Below are 18,877 nucleotides of genomic sequence, written 5' to 3'. Positions count from 1 at the left end.
CCCATGTACTAATCTTTAGTTACACCGCTTTCTTCTCCGTTCATGCCTAAAGGTAAATTCCAAATTCTGCTGGTTTCCTGTTACCAGGGAGCAGTGGATTATGGGAGTTCACATTTCTGACAGCGGGGTGGAAATAATTTGTTGTCTGTTTCCAAGAGCAACCAGCAGGATTCTGAAACAGCAATTTAGATAAATGGAATTAAAAAAAATAACTAAATAAATAAAATAAATCAATAAACAAAACAGTAAAAGCCAAGATGAGCCAGTCTGACCATGGGATGGGCGAATGTGCGGCGAGATGGAGTGGTCGAGCATGCGCACTACCGCTCCATTCCTAAGGGGCTTCCAGGGTTGGCAAGGTAAGATCATTCTTGTGATCAGTGGACCTCCACCGATCAGATATTGATCACCTATTCTGGGGCACATATGTGGCAAGCGATGTATGAGGGCATCTCTGGCACTATATGGGAGCATTTCTGGAACTGGATTTCTGACAGCACGCTTTTCTGATGTTGGAAAGTGTGAGAAAGTTATATAAAAAGCTGCAAAACAGTCATAACAAAGGAACAAAATAAAAGTAGGAAAACTGAGAACTCCGGTGGGTGTAAAAAATACAAGTCCCAGCATTCCCTGCGGCTTCTCTGGGACTGCAACAACTAGAAACCACTGCGCAGCCTCCTTGACGGTTCTCTGAGTGGGCGAGTCACGTGATCATACTGTAGACGCTTCTCTATTTGCATACCAGATCCCGTCTACAACGGGGATCAAAAAGTTATCGCGAGATTAGGAACGTCACTTCCGACCCTAGTTTTTTCCTAAGGAAACCCCGTGAGTGCTGTTTGGTCTCTTTTTCGCCCGGCAGGCCAAGATGGCGGATATTCAGGTGAGGGCTCCGGGTGGTCGGGAGATAGAATCCACTATTAACGTTATCGTAGCTGCGCAGCGAGGTCAGGACGGGCTAGTGAGCGTCCCGGGGAGCTGGAGATGATAATACAAGAGGTGTACGAGAAGGAGGAGGCGGCGGCCTGGAAGATGGGCACCGCATGGAGGGCATGACTGCTGCTCGGGCTGTGCTTTACAGTATGGACGCTGCTGCCGGGATGTAACGTTATGTATAAGGCGCCATCCTGTACGTCTATGCGGCCTTCCTGTGTAATGCTGCCGCGTTCCTGTTATCCTGCCTCCGCTCCTCTTATCTTGCCTCCGCTCCTCTTATCCACCGGACGTTACTAGTTCTACCCGTATCTGTTCGATGGATGTGTAATAACACGTGAATACACCAATCAGACACATGTATGTGGGACACGTGATGGACACTGGGGGAGATGTATCAAAACTGTTTCACCGTAAAGTGGAGTGGTTGGCCCTGGCAACCAATCAGATTCCACATCTTATATTTTAGAGGCCTTTTGAAAAATAAAAGCTTCAACCTGATTGGCAATTACCATTGGCACCTGATGGACTATTCTGTATCTATAATAGGGTCTGTCCGGTTTTATCTTGGTGTGTGTCATTTTGATGGGATGTATAGCACAATTCCTATCAAATCTGACGGCTTATTTAAAGGGATTTTCCTTCAAATCCTAAATTCTCACGTCCACAGGATAGGTGATAATTTTCTGATCGCTTGTACCCCCACCAATCAAGATAACCGGAGCCCCTAGATCCTCCTCACTGCTTGACTGCAGTCCCACGTCGCGTGATCGAGCATGCGCCAACTGCTCAATCCAAAGTCTATGGGAATTATGGAAACAGACCAACGCAGTGCTCGGCTGTTTCAGTCTTCGTATACAGGGAATGAAGCGACGAGCGCGTTCTCATCCGCTGCTCCATTCATACGTCCTAGTAGGGATTATGGACCAGGGTTGTCTTGGGCTCTGTCCACATTTGCATTGTGATTTTGGTAACGGACGCCAGCTGACAGGTTCTCTAAGTCTATCCTGGATAAAACCCCTGTATGATTAGTTATGTAGGATCCAGGTTTGTTGTGTGTATTCCAGTATATCTTCTGCTGGGTTCTCCTTTAATTCACAAACTTCTACTTTTACAGACTGAGAGGGCTTATCAGAAACAGCCAACAATCTTCCAGAACAAGAAGCGTGTGCTTCTTGGGGAGACCAGCAAGGAGAAGCTACCCCGCTATTACAAGAACGTCGGTCTTGGTTTCAAGACCCCCAGAGAGGTGATTTTATTTTTTTGCTTTATGAAAGCCAGCGCATTACAGAATTATTCTAAGTGACCTCTCTGAATCTTCCTGTTAGTGTGTAGGATCTACGTATTGGTTTATTACTTTAGGAGCGTTCTGATCACGTGCATGCAACGCTGCAGGGATTTGGAAACCACAGCTTGTACATAAATCTGATTGCAATCATCAACCGTTGTAATCACATTTTGCGTTAAAGGTTGTGTTCACCTGTACAACCGGTTTATTTATTTTTATCTTTAATTCATCTAAGATAAAAATAATGAAGCCACTTTGTATACAGATCTACTGTTTCGTGTTTACAGCCCCTTTGTAGACCTACGCATCTTCAAGGTTATAGGGGTTTTCCATCTTGGGCATTTATGGCCTATCCGCAGGATATTCCATAAAAGTCCGATAGATGCGGGTCCCACCTCTGTCTCGGGGCCCCATAAACCCTGTTCTAGCTTACTCTGCTCCGCTGCCTCCCGCCACTTCCTGGTTAGCTGGTCGGGAGTTACGGAAACAGCCAAGCTCACTGAGCTATGCTGTTTCCATGACTCCCATAGAAGTGAATGGGAGTTACTGAAGCAGCGTAGCACTGTGAGCTACGTTGTTTTGGGAACTCCTTAGCGATGGAAACAGCGTAGCTCGCAGCGTTTCGCTGTATCCGGAACACCATTCACTTCTATGTGAGTAACAGAAACAGCGTAGATCAGCGAGCACTCAGCTGTTTCCGTAACTCCCGACCACCTAAACAGGAATTGGCCGGAGGCAGCGAAGCAGAGTAAGCTAGAACGGGGTTTAGGGGGCTCCATTCTAGAGAGAGGTGGGACCCGCATCTATCTGACTTTTATGGCATATCCTGTGGATACGCCATAATTGTCTAAGAGCGGAAAACCCCTTTAAGTAAACAAAATGACTGCAGGACCAGATTTGCAAAGTTTAATAAGGGATGTAAAGGTGTGCACAACTTTTAATGGCTTTTTTTTTTCTCCTTTCCCACAAGAGCACCGTCTTTTTCATGGTGCTGTCCTGGGATAGAGAAAAATAAATCACTGATGTCATTATCAATTTCCACCCAGACAGCCCACGTTTTCCTAAAGCATCTCCCCTGATGAATAGCTGATCACCTGTTGTCTGGCTGCAGGAACCCCACGTACACCCTTTACCTGCTGATGTAGTAATACAAGACGCCTATGGAAGTCCTCCATATTGAGTCACCTTCTCCAGTGGACATCCCTTTTTAATAAGAATCATGTTATATCCGTGTATTTTATGGGAATGAGTCAATTTACTATAATCTGCTTAAAATTTTAGGCAATTGATGGCACATACATTGACAAGAAATGTCCCTTCACTGGTAACGTCTCCATTCGTGGTCGCATTCTTTCAGGTAAGGGACTGTATTAGCAGTTTTACCTTCTGACTGACATTGGGATTCTTGTCTTGTTTGTATGGTGTGTTGGATAATCCTAAAACTAGCTGGGTGGTGGCTTTTACATTAGTCATGGAAATGAATGCTATGTATTGATCTGTTAGGTGTTATATTACTGCTTCGGTTTCTGTCTTGTTCAGTAACTTGACACTTTCCCGTTCTTTTTTCCCTTCCATTCAGGAGTGGTCACAAAGATGAAGATGCAGCGCACAATTGTCATCCGCCGGGACTACTTGCACTACATCCGCAAGTACAACCGTTTTGAGAAACGCCACAAGAACATGTCTGTGCATCTGTCCCCATGCTTTAGGTAAGATAAGGGCGTCCATGCAGAATCCTAAGTGTGCCTATATACCGCTCTTTAGGGGTTTATATGCTTCTACTTTTTTCTGTACTTCATAATTAAATGTTCTTTTCTGTTGTGCCAATATGAGCACAGGACGATATAGTAGACTAGGTAAAGCCGCTCATTGAAGAATACTGGGAAGTCGGGGTGAATTCAATAGGCAATACCCAGTTTCTTGTATGGTGGATCATCCGCCATTGTGATCGGAAGTTTTGGCGATAACCACCTGTCTAGTTCTTGCCTTATATAATGGGCTGTTGTTTTCACAAAATCACCACCTTCTGGTGACAATACAAATGAACTGTAAATCTTATGTGGTGCTTTGGGCAACATGGAGGGGTCTTAGAAGTTGTCATGTATATACAGGTCTTGCCTTGTTTTTTTTGTTTGTAGTAAAAGTAACTGGTAATGTTTATTAGAAGCAAGCCAAATGCCACAAATAAGTATGACCGACATCACTTTTATGACCAGTTTTTGGATATTTGGGGTGCATTTATTGTCTTAAATTTAGGTATTCAATATCTAAAAACAGACGGATCTGAGTGGTTTTGGAGAGAGGGAGCGCTCCCTCATCTAACTGACACCCGGCGATAAGATCGCAGAGTGTCTGTTTCTCCGGGGGCCTAATAAAGGCCCCCAGGTCTGCCTGTGGTGAATGCCTGCTAGATCATGCCGCAGGCATGACCTAGCAGATGCCTGTCCGTTTTACACGGACAGGCATAATACACTGCAATACAGAAGTATTGCAGTGTATTATAAATGCGATCAGACCATCGCATAGTGAAGTCCCCCTAGTAGGACTAGTAAAAAAAGTGAAAAAAAGTTTAATAAAGTGGGGGAAAAAAATGAAAAACCCACTTTTCCCCCTTACAAATTGCTTTATTAACAAACAAAATAAAGTAAAAAAGTTACACATATTTGGTATCGCCGTGTCCGTAACCACCCCAACTATAAACGTATTACATCATTTAACCCGTACGGTGAACGTCGTAAAAATAAAATAAAACATGCAAATATTGCTGTTTTCTTTGAATCCAGCCTTAAAAAAAAATTTGATAAAAAGTGATCAAAAAGTCGCATCTACTCCAAAATGGTACCGATAAAAACTACAAGTCGTCCCGCAAAAAAAAAAACCCTCCTACAACTGCATCGGCGAAAAATTAAAACCGTTACGGCTCTTCAAATATGGAGACACAAAAACAAATAATTTTGAAAAAAGTGTTTTCATTGTGTAAAAGTAGTAAAACATACAAAAACTATACAAATTTTGTATCGTTGCAATCGCAACAACCCACTGAATAAAATTATTGTGTTATTTATACCACACGGTAAACGGTGTAAATTTAGGACGCTAAAAAGTGTGGCGAAATTTCTGATTTTTATTTTTTTTTTATTCCCCCCCCCCCCCCCCAACAAAAAAGTTTATAAAAGTTAATCAATAAATTCTATGTACCCCAAAATGGTGCTATTAAAAAAAATACAACTTGTCCCACAAAAATCAAGACCTTATACAGCTATGTCGACGCAAAAATAAAAAGGTTACAGCTCTTTTAGTGAGACGATGGAAAAACGTAAAAAAATGGCTTGGTCATTAACGTCTAAAATAGGCTGGTCATTAAGGGGTTGATGGGATAAAAAAAAAAAATACTTTAAAAAAGCCATTATTTATTTTTATTGCATAAAATCTATTTTATTGCCCCTACACTAAATAATAAAATAAAAAAAACCTTCACATATTAGGTATCTAAACGACCGTAATAACCTGAAGAACTAATCTAATGGGTTTTGTGTGAAACATGAATGGGATAAAAAATAAACAAGAAAAACGATGCAGAGAATCGCTTTTTCCTATATTCACTCCGTAAAATAAATTTCTGTGAGGAGGCTCCACCTCAGGAGAATCGCTGCTGTTGACACCCACTTGTCAAGTATAGGCTTTTAAAATAAGTATTTTGGGACACGATTTTCACTAGCATTATCAGTGACCGCGCCTATTACACGAGCTAGGAGATTAACCATCACTAAACTAGTGATCGATCCTATTTAAGATTTTGCGCATTAACCGGTTAAGGACTAGGCTGTTTTACAGCTAAATGACCAGAGCAAATTTCACAATTTTGCTATGCGCTTCTTTAGATGACTATAACTCAGCAGGTGAATAAAGTTCATCTTTGAATTTTACACTCTTCTTAAAGGACAGATAGGGCTTTGTTTTAGTGGCATTTGTCAGTATATATCATTTTTTTTTTTTTCTCTAAAGTGGGCAAAATTGGAAAAAAATGCAAGAATTTAACAATTGCGTCGGTTTATGCTAGCATTTTTCACACACGGTATAGACCACGGCCAAAATTAATCTCCTTTCACATTCTTCCACTTCTCCCGTGCATGGGGATACCAAATATGTGTGCCGTATTCACTGTGTGGGCATGTGCCAGGGCTTGGCATAAAAGGAGGCTTTTTGGCTTTTTCGGTCCAGGAATTTTGCATTTGATTTTAGAGCCGCATACTGTTTTCTGGGGGGCCTAATGCTGCTGAAACATTAGAATCACCCCATAAATGACTTCATTCACACAAGTAGACCCCACAAGGTTTCCTTCAAGGGGTTTATCATATTTTTAGCAAGTCCAGTTTTCTTCTGAAAGTTTCTTGAATAAGATGGAACAAAATAAAATCAGCACTTTTTTAGCAAATGCGTCAGTTTAGGCTAGTATTTTTCACACACGGTATGGACCACGGCCAAAATTCATCTCCTTTCACATTCTTCCACTTCTCCCGTGCATGGGGATACCAAATATGTGTGCCTTATTCACTGTGCGGGCATGTGCCAGGGCTTGGCATAAAAGGAGGCTTTTTGGCCTTTTCGGTCCAGGAATTCTGCACTTGACTTTATAGCCGCATACTGTTTTCTGGGGGGGGGCCTAAAGCTGCTGAAAGATTAGAATCATCCCATAAATGACTTCATTCACGCAAGCAGACCCCACAAGGTTTTCTTCAAGGGGTTTATCATATTTTTAGACAGTCCAGTTTTCTTCTGAAAGTTTCTTGAATAAGATGGAACAAAATAAAATTAGCAATTTTTTAGCAAATGCGTCTGTTTATACCAGCATTTTTCACACACGGTATAGACCACGGACAAAATTCATCTCCTTTCACATTCTGCCACTTCTCCCGTGCACGGGGATACCAAATATGTGGCCTTATTTATCACATAGAGATGTAGGAGGGCGGACGATAGAAGAAGATTATTTCACATATCGCTTTTTTTCAAAGCTGGTTTTACAAAACTCAACAGAGTTTCTATAACACTTCCAAAATATCTGCTCGTCCACACTTACATTCTGCTCAGGGGTGTAGAGTTGCAGAAATAAATTATTCAGGGAATTTATTAGCGGTCTTATTTTGAACAACCGATCCCGGTTTGCATCGGTACTTGGGGGGGCCTGTGCGTTGTCATTGAAGTGGAGGAACCTCATTATTGTCTCATAACGAGACCTGGGCATTACTGCAGAATATACTGGGGTGGCTTGGGCGGGTCTTGTTGACCAGTAAGACCTAATGGAGGGCTTTTTGACAATACCCATATTTAGGGTGAGCCCCAAATTTTTTTTTAATTCCTGCAAATTGGTGGGCGTCCAATCTCTGGCATGGGTGGATGAAGGTTTCTGCCTTATATATTGCGTGGCATATAAATTTGTTTCGTGGACAATCTGATTTAGGATGTCGTCCGTTATAAATAAATGGAAGTAATCCATTTGGACAAAATTTGTATTGTCCACGGTTATGCCAGGAGTGGTCGTAAATCCGTGGATTCTAGGCCCAAAAGATGGGGCAGGTGCCCATACAAGAGCCTGGACTGGAGGGACCAGGCTGTCCCGTGCTACAGCGCTACTTGGCCCTGCGCTTTCATGTTCTGCAGTTTCGACTGCATCAGGGACAACGTCCCCTGAAGATGAACCTGAAGTGACGCTGTCCTCGTCACTACCTAAAACAGGTTCCATCTCGGACGCCATCTCTGATGCGGTCTCCGACTCAGACCACAGCATGGCGTATGCCTCCTCGGCGCTAAACAACTTCCTCGCCATAACGTAACTAACACTAACTAAACAAATTTTATTTTTTTATTTTTTTTATAAAACACACAAACTAAGGCCCCATGCACACGACCGTGCCCGCAATTGCTGTCCGCGATCGCGGGCACGGCCGGCCGCTGACTGACAGCCGCATTTTCGGGCCGTGCTCCCATACAAAGTATGGGAGCACGGCCCGCAAAATGCGAAAGAACGGACATGTTCCATAATTCCCGGAACATATCCACGGCACTGACACCCTTCCGTAGTGCTACTGAAAGGTGTCAGCGTTCAATGAAAGTGAATGGCTCAGTTTTTGCTGTCGTGTGCATGGGGCCTAACTGCTATATATATCTACACTACCGCTAACAAAAAAATAAACCGCTATTGCTATATATATTATATATATGTGGATATATATATAATTATATACTCCCTACCTGCCTATTCTAATAGAATAAAAGAAAGAAAGGTAGATAGATAGAAAAAAAGATAGATGGATAGATAGATTGTATAGATAGATAGAAATCTATCTATACAGAGAATGTTTTATAGTGTAACTGTTTGGTTTTTTTTCACTGTAATCTTCTGGCAGCAATTCTCCCGAGTCTCTTTTTCTCCTCAAACTGAAACAATATTTGAGGAGAAGAAAAGAGGCAGGAGATTTACTGCCAGAAAACTCAAAATAAAACAAATGTGGTCGCTGTGATTTTCACAGCGACCACATGTTCAGGGACCATCAGATTGGTCCCTGATACTCTGCCCAGTGCCCAGAGCTGTTGGTAACAGCGAGGGCACAGGGCTGTGTGCACGCGATCGCGGGCACAGGGCTGTGTGCACGCGATCGCGTGCACACTGTTTTATAAGCAGAAATGCATGTGATCGCTGTGATTGGTTGTCACAGCGACCACATGTTCAGGGACAATCAGATTGGTCCCTGATACTCTGCCAAGTGCCCAGAGCTGTTGGTAACAGCGAGGGCACAGGGCTGTGTGCACGCGATCGCGTGCACACTGTTTTCTATGCAGAAATGCATGTGATCGCTGTGATTGGTTGTCACAGCGATCACATGTTCAGGGGCCAAAAGATTGACCCCTGACATTCTGCCCAGTGCCCATGGCTGTTAGCAACAGCCAGGGCATAGAGCTGTGTGCACGCGATCGCGCGTGCACAGTCTCTGAAGTGCGGCCGTATATATACTATACGCCGGACTTTAGAGACCCTGACCGCTGGCCGTATATTTACGGCCAGCGGTCGGGAACCTGTTAAAAATGGAACATGCTGCAAATCTGGTGCATTTTAGCCAAGCCTGTGTTTGGTTTTTTTAAGACTCCGAAGGTGCAGCAAGTTCCTCAAATATAATACATTTGGGGCATTGCATGTACTGTTTTTTTTTCTTGTGGTGTAATTTTCTTTGTAAATCTCCCCCACTGTCTGGTTTTCCCTGGGTTCCTCTGCTGTTATGCAGTTCGCCATAGATATAAACATTTGGCCACGATATGACATTACTAAATTTTATAACGAACAACTTTTTCATAGTCCTAACACCAAGAAAGATCATAAAATATGCGTTTTCCGTCCAATTGTTTTTAATGCATACACAACAATTCTAGCTGGACAACATCGTATCTTTTGTTTGGCTCACGATATTTAGGTTTGTGGTCAGTCGTGGTTTGTGTGCGTTGTTCTTAGTTGCAAATCACAAGTGTTATTTATGTGACTGGTTATGGGAGACTTCCAGTCTATAACTCTATGGAGGTCGGTTATGGAGGACTTCCAGTCTATAACTATGGAGGCCGGTTATGGAGGACTTCCAGTGTATAACTCTATGGAGGTCGGTTATGGGAGACTTCCAGTCTATAACTCTATGGAGGCCGGTTATGGGAGACTTCCAGTCTATAACTCTATGGAGGCCGGTTATGGGAGACTTCCAGTCTATAACTCTATGGAGGCTGGTTATGGAGGACTTCCAGTCTATAACTCTATGGAGGCTGGTTATGGAGGACTTCCAGTCTATAACTCTATGGAGGCCGGTTATGGGAGACTTCCAGTCTATAACTCTATGGAGGCCGGTTATGGAGGACTTCCAGTCTATAACTCTATGGAGGCTGGTTATGGAGGACTTCCAGTCTATAACTCTATGGAGGTCGGTTATGGGAGACTTCCAGTCTATAACTCTATGGAGGCCGGTTATGGAGGACTTCCAGTCTATAACTCTATGGAGGCCGGTTATGGAGGACTTCCAGTCTATAACTCTATGGAGGCCGGTTATGGAGGACTTCCAGTCTATAACTCTATGGAGGCCGGTTATGGAGGACTTCCAGTGTATAACTCTATGGAGGTCGGTTATGGAGGACTTCCAGTGTATAACTCTATGGAGGTCGGTTATGGAGGACTTCCAGTGTATAACTCTATGGAGGCCGGTTATGGAGGACTTCCAGTCTATAACTCTATGGAGGTCGGTTATGGAGGACTTCCAGTGTATAACTCTATGGAGGCCGGTTATGGAGGACTTCCAGTCTATAACTCTATGGAGGTCGGTTATGGGAGACTTCCAGTGTATAACTCTATGGAGGCCGGTTATGGAGGACTTCCAGTGTATAACTCTATGGAGGCCGGTTATGGAGGACTTCCAGTCTATAACTCTATGGAGGTCGGTTATGGGAGACTTCCAGTGTATAACTCTATGGAGGCCGGTTATGAAGGACTTCCAGTCTATAACTCTATGGAGGTCGGTTATGGAGGACTTCCAGTGTATAACTCTATGGAGGCCGGTTATGGAGGACTTCCAGTCTATAACTCTATGGAGGTCGGTTATGGGAGACTTCCAGTGTATAACTCTATGGAGGCCGGTTATGGAGGACTTCCAGTGTATAACTCTATGGAGGCCGGTTATGGAGGACTTCCAGTCTATAACTCTATGGAGGTCGGTTATGGGAGACTTCCAGTGTATAACTCTATGGAGGCCGGTTATGGAGGACTTCCAGTGTATAACTCTATGGAGGCCGGTTATGGAGGACTTCCAGTCTATAACTCTATGGAGGTCGGTTATGGGAGACTTCCAGTCTATAACTCTATGGAGGTCGGTTATGGGAGACTTCCAGTGTATAACTCTATGGAGGTCGGTGACACGATGTAAACATTGAGCGTCTCTCTGTCCTGTAAATGTTTTGGTCCAAGTTTTCTTTTTGTCTATTTGCAACGTGTTAGATCAGGGGCAAATCTCCTGTGTATAGCCGGTCTTATGCAGACTGGAATTGGTCTGGTTAAGACAATCCCTATCCATTTGCTGTTAAGATATGGGTACAATCAGAACTTCCGTTATCAACCAAAGTGACAGTAATAAGCGGCTGCTGACATCGTTGCAGTCCACAAATGCCTTCTTATGTAAGTGGTTACTGACCAAAGGTTAATCTTCAAATGTAAAAGGTGTGGGGGAAACATAAATAATTTTTTATTTGTGGGGAGGGGGCATGTTTGAATTTAATAAAAAATAATTCAGTCGGGACGCTGCCATACGCATTAGATGGCCGGTCAGTCCCACAGAGATTGGCAGGATTGGTCGCCATACAACTAATGTGTATGGTCACCTTTTTTTAAGGTGGCCCCCCCTATTTTTTGACAATGAACATAGATCACAATAGGGCTCTATGGTGGTCTCCGTCAAAACAAGTTTGCATGAAGAGGGGGCAGTTTTGAAAAAATTGAGTGGATAGCTTTTTAAGTCCTGCCTCTGAACCCGCTGTAGTGTATCAGGAGACCTTATGCTAATGCCTGTTGCCAGGTAGAAGTCTGTTTTTCATATTTTTAACCACACAAGTTTATTTTTCAGTCTGTTTGTTTTTGTCCATCTGTATGGCATATCGTGGTCTGCTGCACTATTCCATACAGAGGCATCTTACAAAAAACATGCTGCAAGGTAGGACTGGGCCTAAATCATAATCCTGATTGAACATATAACCTCTATTTAGACCACACCCCTTTTGCATGCCACGCCCACCATTTGCATTCCATGCTATTGAATTAATATTTATCCCCTGAACCTACTGTATTCTACTGTATATAATATACCCCCTGACACTGCCCCCACACAGTATAATGCCCCTATAGTTGCCCTCCACACAGTATGCCCCATAGTTGCACCCCACAGAGTATAAAGTCCCCCATAGCTGCCCCATGTTGTATAATGCCCCCCAATAGTGCCTGATACAGATAATAATATACATACTCGCCTAACCCTGTTCCAATGATGAGTGGAGGAGATCCCTCTGGTCTGTGCAGCTCGGCGCCGACCGGTGCGGTGACGTCACTGCCTCCCGTCCAGCGATACACAATGAATGGTAGAGCAGGAACCTTACAGGGTCCTCTGCTCTACCAGTGGATTCAACTGTATCTCGTCCTGAAGATGTGGGTAGTACAGTTTAAACCGGAAAAAATAAAATTATGAAACCGATTCGCAAGATGACTTCTATTTGCGCTGAATTTCAATTAATTGCCCAGCCCTACTGCAAGGTGTCAGCTACTCAACAAGGGAGCCTACGGTGACTGATCCCACTATATGCCTGTACAGAGGCAACCGTCGGAGGTATACGTTTGCAAATACTCCTGATGTATACCTCCTACATACAATGCAAACGCGTTGTGAATAGGCCTCATATACGTTGTGATGGAGAAATGTCTTCTGATTACTTTCCCTGATATTAGTGGTGTTCTTGTCTTGCAGGGACGTCCAGGTCGGAGATATTGTCACCGTTGGAGAGTGCCGTCCTCTCAGCAAAACTGTTCGATTCAATGTTCTGAAAGTAACAAAAGCCGCTGGAACCAAGAAGCAATTCCAGAAGTTTTAAATGTAAATCCATGTTCTTTCAGGTCAAATAAAACTTTATAAAAACATCACATTGAGTTTCTTTTTCACATTCTTTTTTTGGGGAAAATTAGGTTTCTATTAATTTTCTAAATAGGGAAAAATAAGTCTCGCCGTGAGTGCACTACGTAATTCATACATTTATAAGTACAATATTATCTAGTACAAAGGCATCGGGTAAAGGGGAAGGAATTGGGGGCTATAACGGGGAGGGAAAGTAAACAAAGGTATACCTGATCAAAAATGTGCATAACATATCATAGTGCAATAGCCCCAACCTCTACCACTATACAGACCCATATGTGATCACGTGAAGGTCATCGCCAGAAAGAGTCCATGGGAGCCAATCTGATAATATTGAACGAGCTCCTGGGAATCTAGCGTTCTATAGTTGTTCCATTTTACATGCATGAGATATAGCATCAATAACTTCCTGCGGTAACTGGGTGGTAGGATTTGATTACCGGGCATGCCCACCACATGTGGAAATAAGTCCCCTTAATGCCGCATCCTTTCCAGCAGGCGTCTGGATAGGAGCCACCCATTTTAGCGAATTTAGCAGGGGTTCAATACCATCGAAGGAACAACTTCTGCGCCGTCTCCCAGTGAACTATTCCATGAGATTTTCTTGATCCAGGACAGGGCACGTTTCCAATCAAATTATTGCACTTCGTTACAAAACAAGTAACATCAATCGGAACTTACTTGAAAGCCGCTATATTTTAAGTGTCCTTATTAAAAGTTATATCTTAATTTACTTATATCCATTCCACCTTCTTTCAGTGAGTTATGTTTCCAATCTAGTAAGGAAAAATGCTGGTTAATGTCTAACTCCCAAGTCAACATATGGGAGGGTTTTTCCAATGAGTTAGGCCTGATGAGTTGTAGAATGTGGAAATGGCTAGGGGATAATGAGAATATAGGCAGCCTTAGGAAACATTGGAGTGGGGACATCTACAGGTGTCAGTGTCCAATTTTTAGAAATTTGTAATTGTCACTTTCAGGGACATGATGTTTGGTCTTGAGCGCTATAAAGTTAGCCAATACTCCAGCTAAATAAATGTCACCTATTTTCTTAATGCCCAACTCTTCCCATGAGGAGAAGTCAAGATGCTGAGCAAGAGTTCTTACAAATCGTCGGGGCAGGACAGAGATCGGCACCATACTGGCCAAATCGGACGACCATATGGAAGTAAAGTGTGGCCACGCCTTAATTGCTGCTTTTATGCAAGCCATCTGTGGTGTGGAACATGCCTGGGCACCCTTTGAGGGTGTAAAAGGGAGATTAGGGGAGCTTTCACCAACGCAGTATCTATGGAGACCCAGTGTTTGTGTAGAAGGGGAACACCAGTATTTGAGCTGGTCAAGAACTGCAACATAATAGTATTTTATATGGTAGAGAGTGGAGAATTTAATTCTAGCCTGTGACCCTCCCCATATGTAGCGATTTAGGGTGGATTGCAATTTGGTAAGAAGTGTCATGGGGATAGGGCAGGCAAAGTTCTGAATAAGTACAAAATAAATGGGAGAATCATCATTTTTAGAACTACAATTTGACCTGCCCAGGATATGAATGGTTTGTGGAAGCTGGCTAATAAAGTAGGAAAGTCAGCCACTAGCGGGGTAAGATTCTTTGAAGGTCTGTGAGCCCGGGCTGGTTAATTTGGGAGTCATTCCACTGGTAAGGGAAAGTGGTCTCTATCATAGCTTTAGTACGTGAGTCCAGCCCGACATTGAAGAGACTGTCACCACATTAGTGCCCTATCGCCTACATAAGGAGATTGGCGCTGTAGGTGACAATAATGCTTTTTATTTCGAAAAACGATCATTTTTACCACTTTGAGTGATTTTAGCTTTATGCTAATTGCTTTCGTAATGCCCAAATGGGCGTGTTTTTACTTTAGACCAAGTGGGCGTTGTACAGAGGAGTGTATGACGCTGACCAATCAGCGTCATGCACTTCTCCCCATTAATTTACACTGCAGCATCGTGATCTTACTAGATCACTATGTGCAGCCACATAAACACACTATACCGTTACTGCAGTGTCCTGACAATTAATATACATTACCTCCAGCCAGGACGTGATGTGTATTCAGAATCCTGACACTTCTGAATCCAAAAATCCCCAGTGGCCGCGGTCAAACGCCTTCTCCGCATCCATGTCTAGGAGCAGAGGAGGAGTCTGAGTGAGCTCAGCAGCTCTAATGATGTTTAACAATCTTCTTGTACCATCAGTGGCCCGTCTATGTGGGACAAAACCCACCTGGTCAGGATGGATTAAAGCAGGTAATAAATCTACGAGACGAGTGGATACAATTTTTGAGTCGAGTTTGACGTCCGTGTTCAACAGGGAGATGGGGTGGAATTTTGCAGGAGTGTTTGGCTCTTTGCCTGGTTTAGGTAGAGTAATTATAAGAGCTTCCAGCATCTTTGAGGGGAAGGAACCACGACTCTTAGCCAAATTAAACACAGACGCCAAATGTGGAGCACGGGTTTCCACATATTTTTTGTAATAGCCATTCGAGAGACCATCCGGTCCCGGAGATTTAAAGGCTTTCAGGGAGTTGATAGCTCGGGATGATTCATCTACAGAGATGGAGGAAGAAATCTTGTCTATCTGGTCCTGTGGGTGGTGGGGAAGAGAGACCCTATTTAGTCTGGATATATTTGGCCAGTGGTTGGGTGGTTTGCCATCTTCCTGCTATTTCTAGAATGTATGATCGTATGAGGCAAATTGGTCCTCTATCTAATGTCTGGGGAACTTTATTCCCCTGAGAGTTGAGGAGGTAACCTGTTTTCTCTTTAGATCTGACATGTTTCAGCTGTTTAGTGAATAAAGCGCCAAGTGCTTAGAAATTCATCTGCACAAAGTCAAATTTGTGCGCTAGAAACAAACGAAGCTCCGAGCCTAATTTTAGTTAAATCTGAGGTATGTTGAGTGGAAGGCGAAATCTTAATCTTATTTTGGGCCTCCAAGAGTTTAATTTGTGACGTTAGAGAATTAAATTCCTTGTCTTTTTTACATATTACTTTGGCGCACGATTTTAGAAACCTACCCCTCATAACTGCTTTGTGTATTCAAAATTGAAAACATATTAGGACTTGAATTTAAATTATTATGGAAATATTCTTCCAGTTCCGATATCCGTGAATGCTGGTGTTCCGGGTGCGATAGTATGTATTCGTTAAGCCTCCGTGGGGAAATGGGAAATAGTTTCATTGAGGGTGAGAGTAATTTGGGTATGGTCAGACCACATGATGGTGCCGATCTCGGTACTAAGCATGTCCTGCAAACCTTGTTTTTCAATAAAGAACATGTCAATTCTGGCATATGAGGAATGTACATGTGACAAAAAAAATGTGTAGTCCAATTCAGATCCGTGGTGACCGCGCCGAGCATCATACAGTGACTGGTTATTCAGTAACGGAATAAGGGCCGATGGAGATCTCTGGGAAAGAGAGGAGTCGATTACGGAGTTAAAATCTCCCATAATCAAAATTCCTCGTCTAATATGCTCAAGTCTTTTAAGGAGAGAGGAAAAAAATGTGTATGGTCTAATGTGAGGACGTTAAGGGTAAGGCCACACGGTGCGTCATTGATGCAGTTTTGTTGTATTTGAAAACCGCATGCGTGTTTTGAATCTAATGCTGCAGTTGTGTTGCGTTTTTAAAGGAAGTTGAAGTTTGTTAGGGGCTTCCTGTATATAGTTCATTACAATGCATTGCAGAACTGTTAGCAAAAACGCAAGCAGTTCAGCAACAACTTTGGCAGCGCGGTCATTAACTGCACAAAAAACGCATTGTAATATAATAGCAGCCGTCGGTTCATAAACATTTCACCATTGACTTCTATTGGAAAATGACTTGCTGCGGTTTAAAAACGCAACGTGACCGCACTGTGTGGCCTTATCCTAAATGTTAATGGGAGTGTAAGATTTATTATTAATGTCACAAACTACTATAATCTTCCTAAAGGATCAGTAAATGTAGAGTGGAGCGTAAAAGCAACTGCGTCTGATCGCTATCAAAACCCCCTCTTTTTTTTTCCTATCACTATCAGAGGCAAAAAACATGAGGAAATTTAGGGTGAGTGCATTTTGGGTGTTTGCTGGGCATAAAAGATATCACTGCGAGTAAATAGCTTCCTTCCATAGCATGTTTGGCTTGAACGGGCTGTTCAGGCCCTTAACATTCAGAAAGACTATTGATATCGGCATGAGGCCCCATGCACACGAATAGACTTCTATTAGCCATGGGTACCTCCCCGTATGCTTACGGGAAGGTGCCCGAGCCGTTAAAAAATATAGAACATGTCCTATTTTAGGCCGTAATTACGGCACGGGCAGGCCCATAGAAGTCTATGTGGCTCCCGTAATTACGGGTGACTACGTGTGTGCACCCGTAATTACGGGAGCGTTGCTAGGCGACGTGAGGGGATAGTCACTGTCCAGGGTTCTGAAAGAGTTAAACGATCGGCAGTAACTGTTTCAGCATCCTGTACAGAAACTACCGACACAATATACATCAACCTGCAAAAAAAAATAGAAGTTCATACTTACCCAGAACTCCCTGCCGATTAGTGCAGTGCAATTTTGCAGCGAAAACGTGCCCGTAAATACGGGTGGAATACTGGTGACACCGGACCCATATATACGGGCACGGGTCCGTAAATACTAGTGCAATACGGGTCGAATACGTGTGACCAAGGACCCGTATTTACGCCAGTATTTACGGGAGGGAAAAAATATACGTTCGTGTGCATGAGGCCTGAGACTGAGGAAACAAAATGCCTGACTAGTGACATAGACCCTACAGTCATGAGCTACAAACAGTGCAACAAGTGGTTGCCGGCAAAGCTGCGATAAAAAGCGCATAATACATTCAAGTATACAACGTATTGAAGGGAAAAAATATAAAACCATATAACAGAAAATACTGTAGTCACCAGGCGTTATACGCACAGTAGGTGAGGTGTAGGGGGTGGGAGAAACCAGGGGCATAGCTGAAGGCTCATGGGCCCCGATGCAAAAGTTACAAAAACCGTGGCCCTCCCCACCCTGGTAATGCTAACCTGCAGCTGCTGTGTTGTATCTGGCTGGTTATGAAAATTGGGGAGGACCCCACATCGTTCTTTCCAATTATTATTATTATTATTTTTTTTAAAAGCAGCAGCAGGCTAGCGTTACCGGGGGGAAATACCTGATAATACCAGCCCGCGGTCGCCTCAGTATCTGATCGGCACTACAGATGGTCAAGTACTGGATCGTACCCGGCTCTTTCCGGCACCCTTGGTGGCGGTGGGTACCGGGGTAATAAAGGGGGTTAGTGTTCACCTCTGCACTGGCTAACACTAAGCCCTGCCTTAGTAATGGATGCTGTCAATCAGCCGGCGGCCATTACTAAGGCGGTAGTGATAAAGTTTAAAAAAAACAGACATAGAAAAAATATTTAATTAAAATAAAAAAAAACCACACAACCCTCATTAACCATTTTATTGATAATAAAAAAAGTCGTCATCGAAGTAGTCCTCGAACACAAAAAAACAAAAATAACACGTGGTAGGCTTAGATACAGGGTCCATGTGTGATACTGTCTGTTGGATCCTGTATCTAAGCCTATCACAAAGTAGGCTTAGATACAGGATCCAACAGACAGTATCACATATGGGCCCTGTATCTAAGCTTACTATGTGGTTATGTAAGATGCTTAGATATGGGGCCCCAGCAGACAGTAATCTGTTTTTTTTTGGCGGAATCAATAGCGTAGTCGACTACCCTATTGAAAAAAAAAAAGGAAAACTTGCAGAACGGAGACAAACTGAAACCATTAGCAACGGAAGCGTTACCATTGAAATCAATGGTAATGCAAACAGAAAGCTATGGGTTCCCCTGATGGTAGCCTTATATACATGGCCCCAGCTACAGTAATCTTATACAGTATAAGATGCGCCAGCGATCAGCTGTTTTGAAGGGGCCAC

At 43.2% G+C, this 18,877-nt stretch overlaps 1 protein-coding gene across 1 annotated transcript; it reads left to right on the top strand.

Annotated features, from left to right (window-relative positions):
- The first annotated feature begins 774 nt into the window (after positions 1-774).
- Positions 775-12,929, top strand: RPS11 (ribosomal protein S11). Its single transcript, XM_075832951.1, has 5 exons — positions 775-883; positions 2,051-2,182; positions 3,503-3,578; positions 3,801-3,930; positions 12,757-12,929. The coding sequence occupies exons 1-5, from the start codon at positions 869-871 to the stop codon at positions 12,878-12,880; spliced, it is 477 nt and encodes a 158-aa protein (XP_075689066.1). The 5' UTR covers positions 775-868; the 3' UTR covers positions 12,881-12,929.
- The last annotated feature ends 5,948 nt before the right edge of the window (positions 12,930-18,877 follow it).

This window comes from Rhinoderma darwinii, chromosome 7 (genome assembly GCF_050947455.1).
Source record: "Rhinoderma darwinii isolate aRhiDar2 chromosome 7, aRhiDar2.hap1, whole genome shotgun sequence".
Lineage (NCBI taxonomy): Eukaryota > Metazoa > Chordata > Amphibia > Anura > Rhinodermatidae > Rhinoderma > Rhinoderma darwinii.
This window is presented reverse-complemented; position numbering and strand designations above follow the sequence as displayed.

Excerpts from the sequence above, each read along its gene's own strand:
- RPS11 (XM_075832951.1), top strand. Across the intron at positions 2,183-3,502 it reads GTTTCAAGACCCCCAGAGAG|GCAATTGATGGCACATACAT; the intron begins GTGATTTTATTT and ends TTAAAATTTTAG. Across the intron at positions 3,931-12,756 it reads CATCTGTCCCCATGCTTTAG|GGACGTCCAGGTCGGAGATA; the intron begins GTAAGATAAGGG and ends CTTGTCTTGCAG.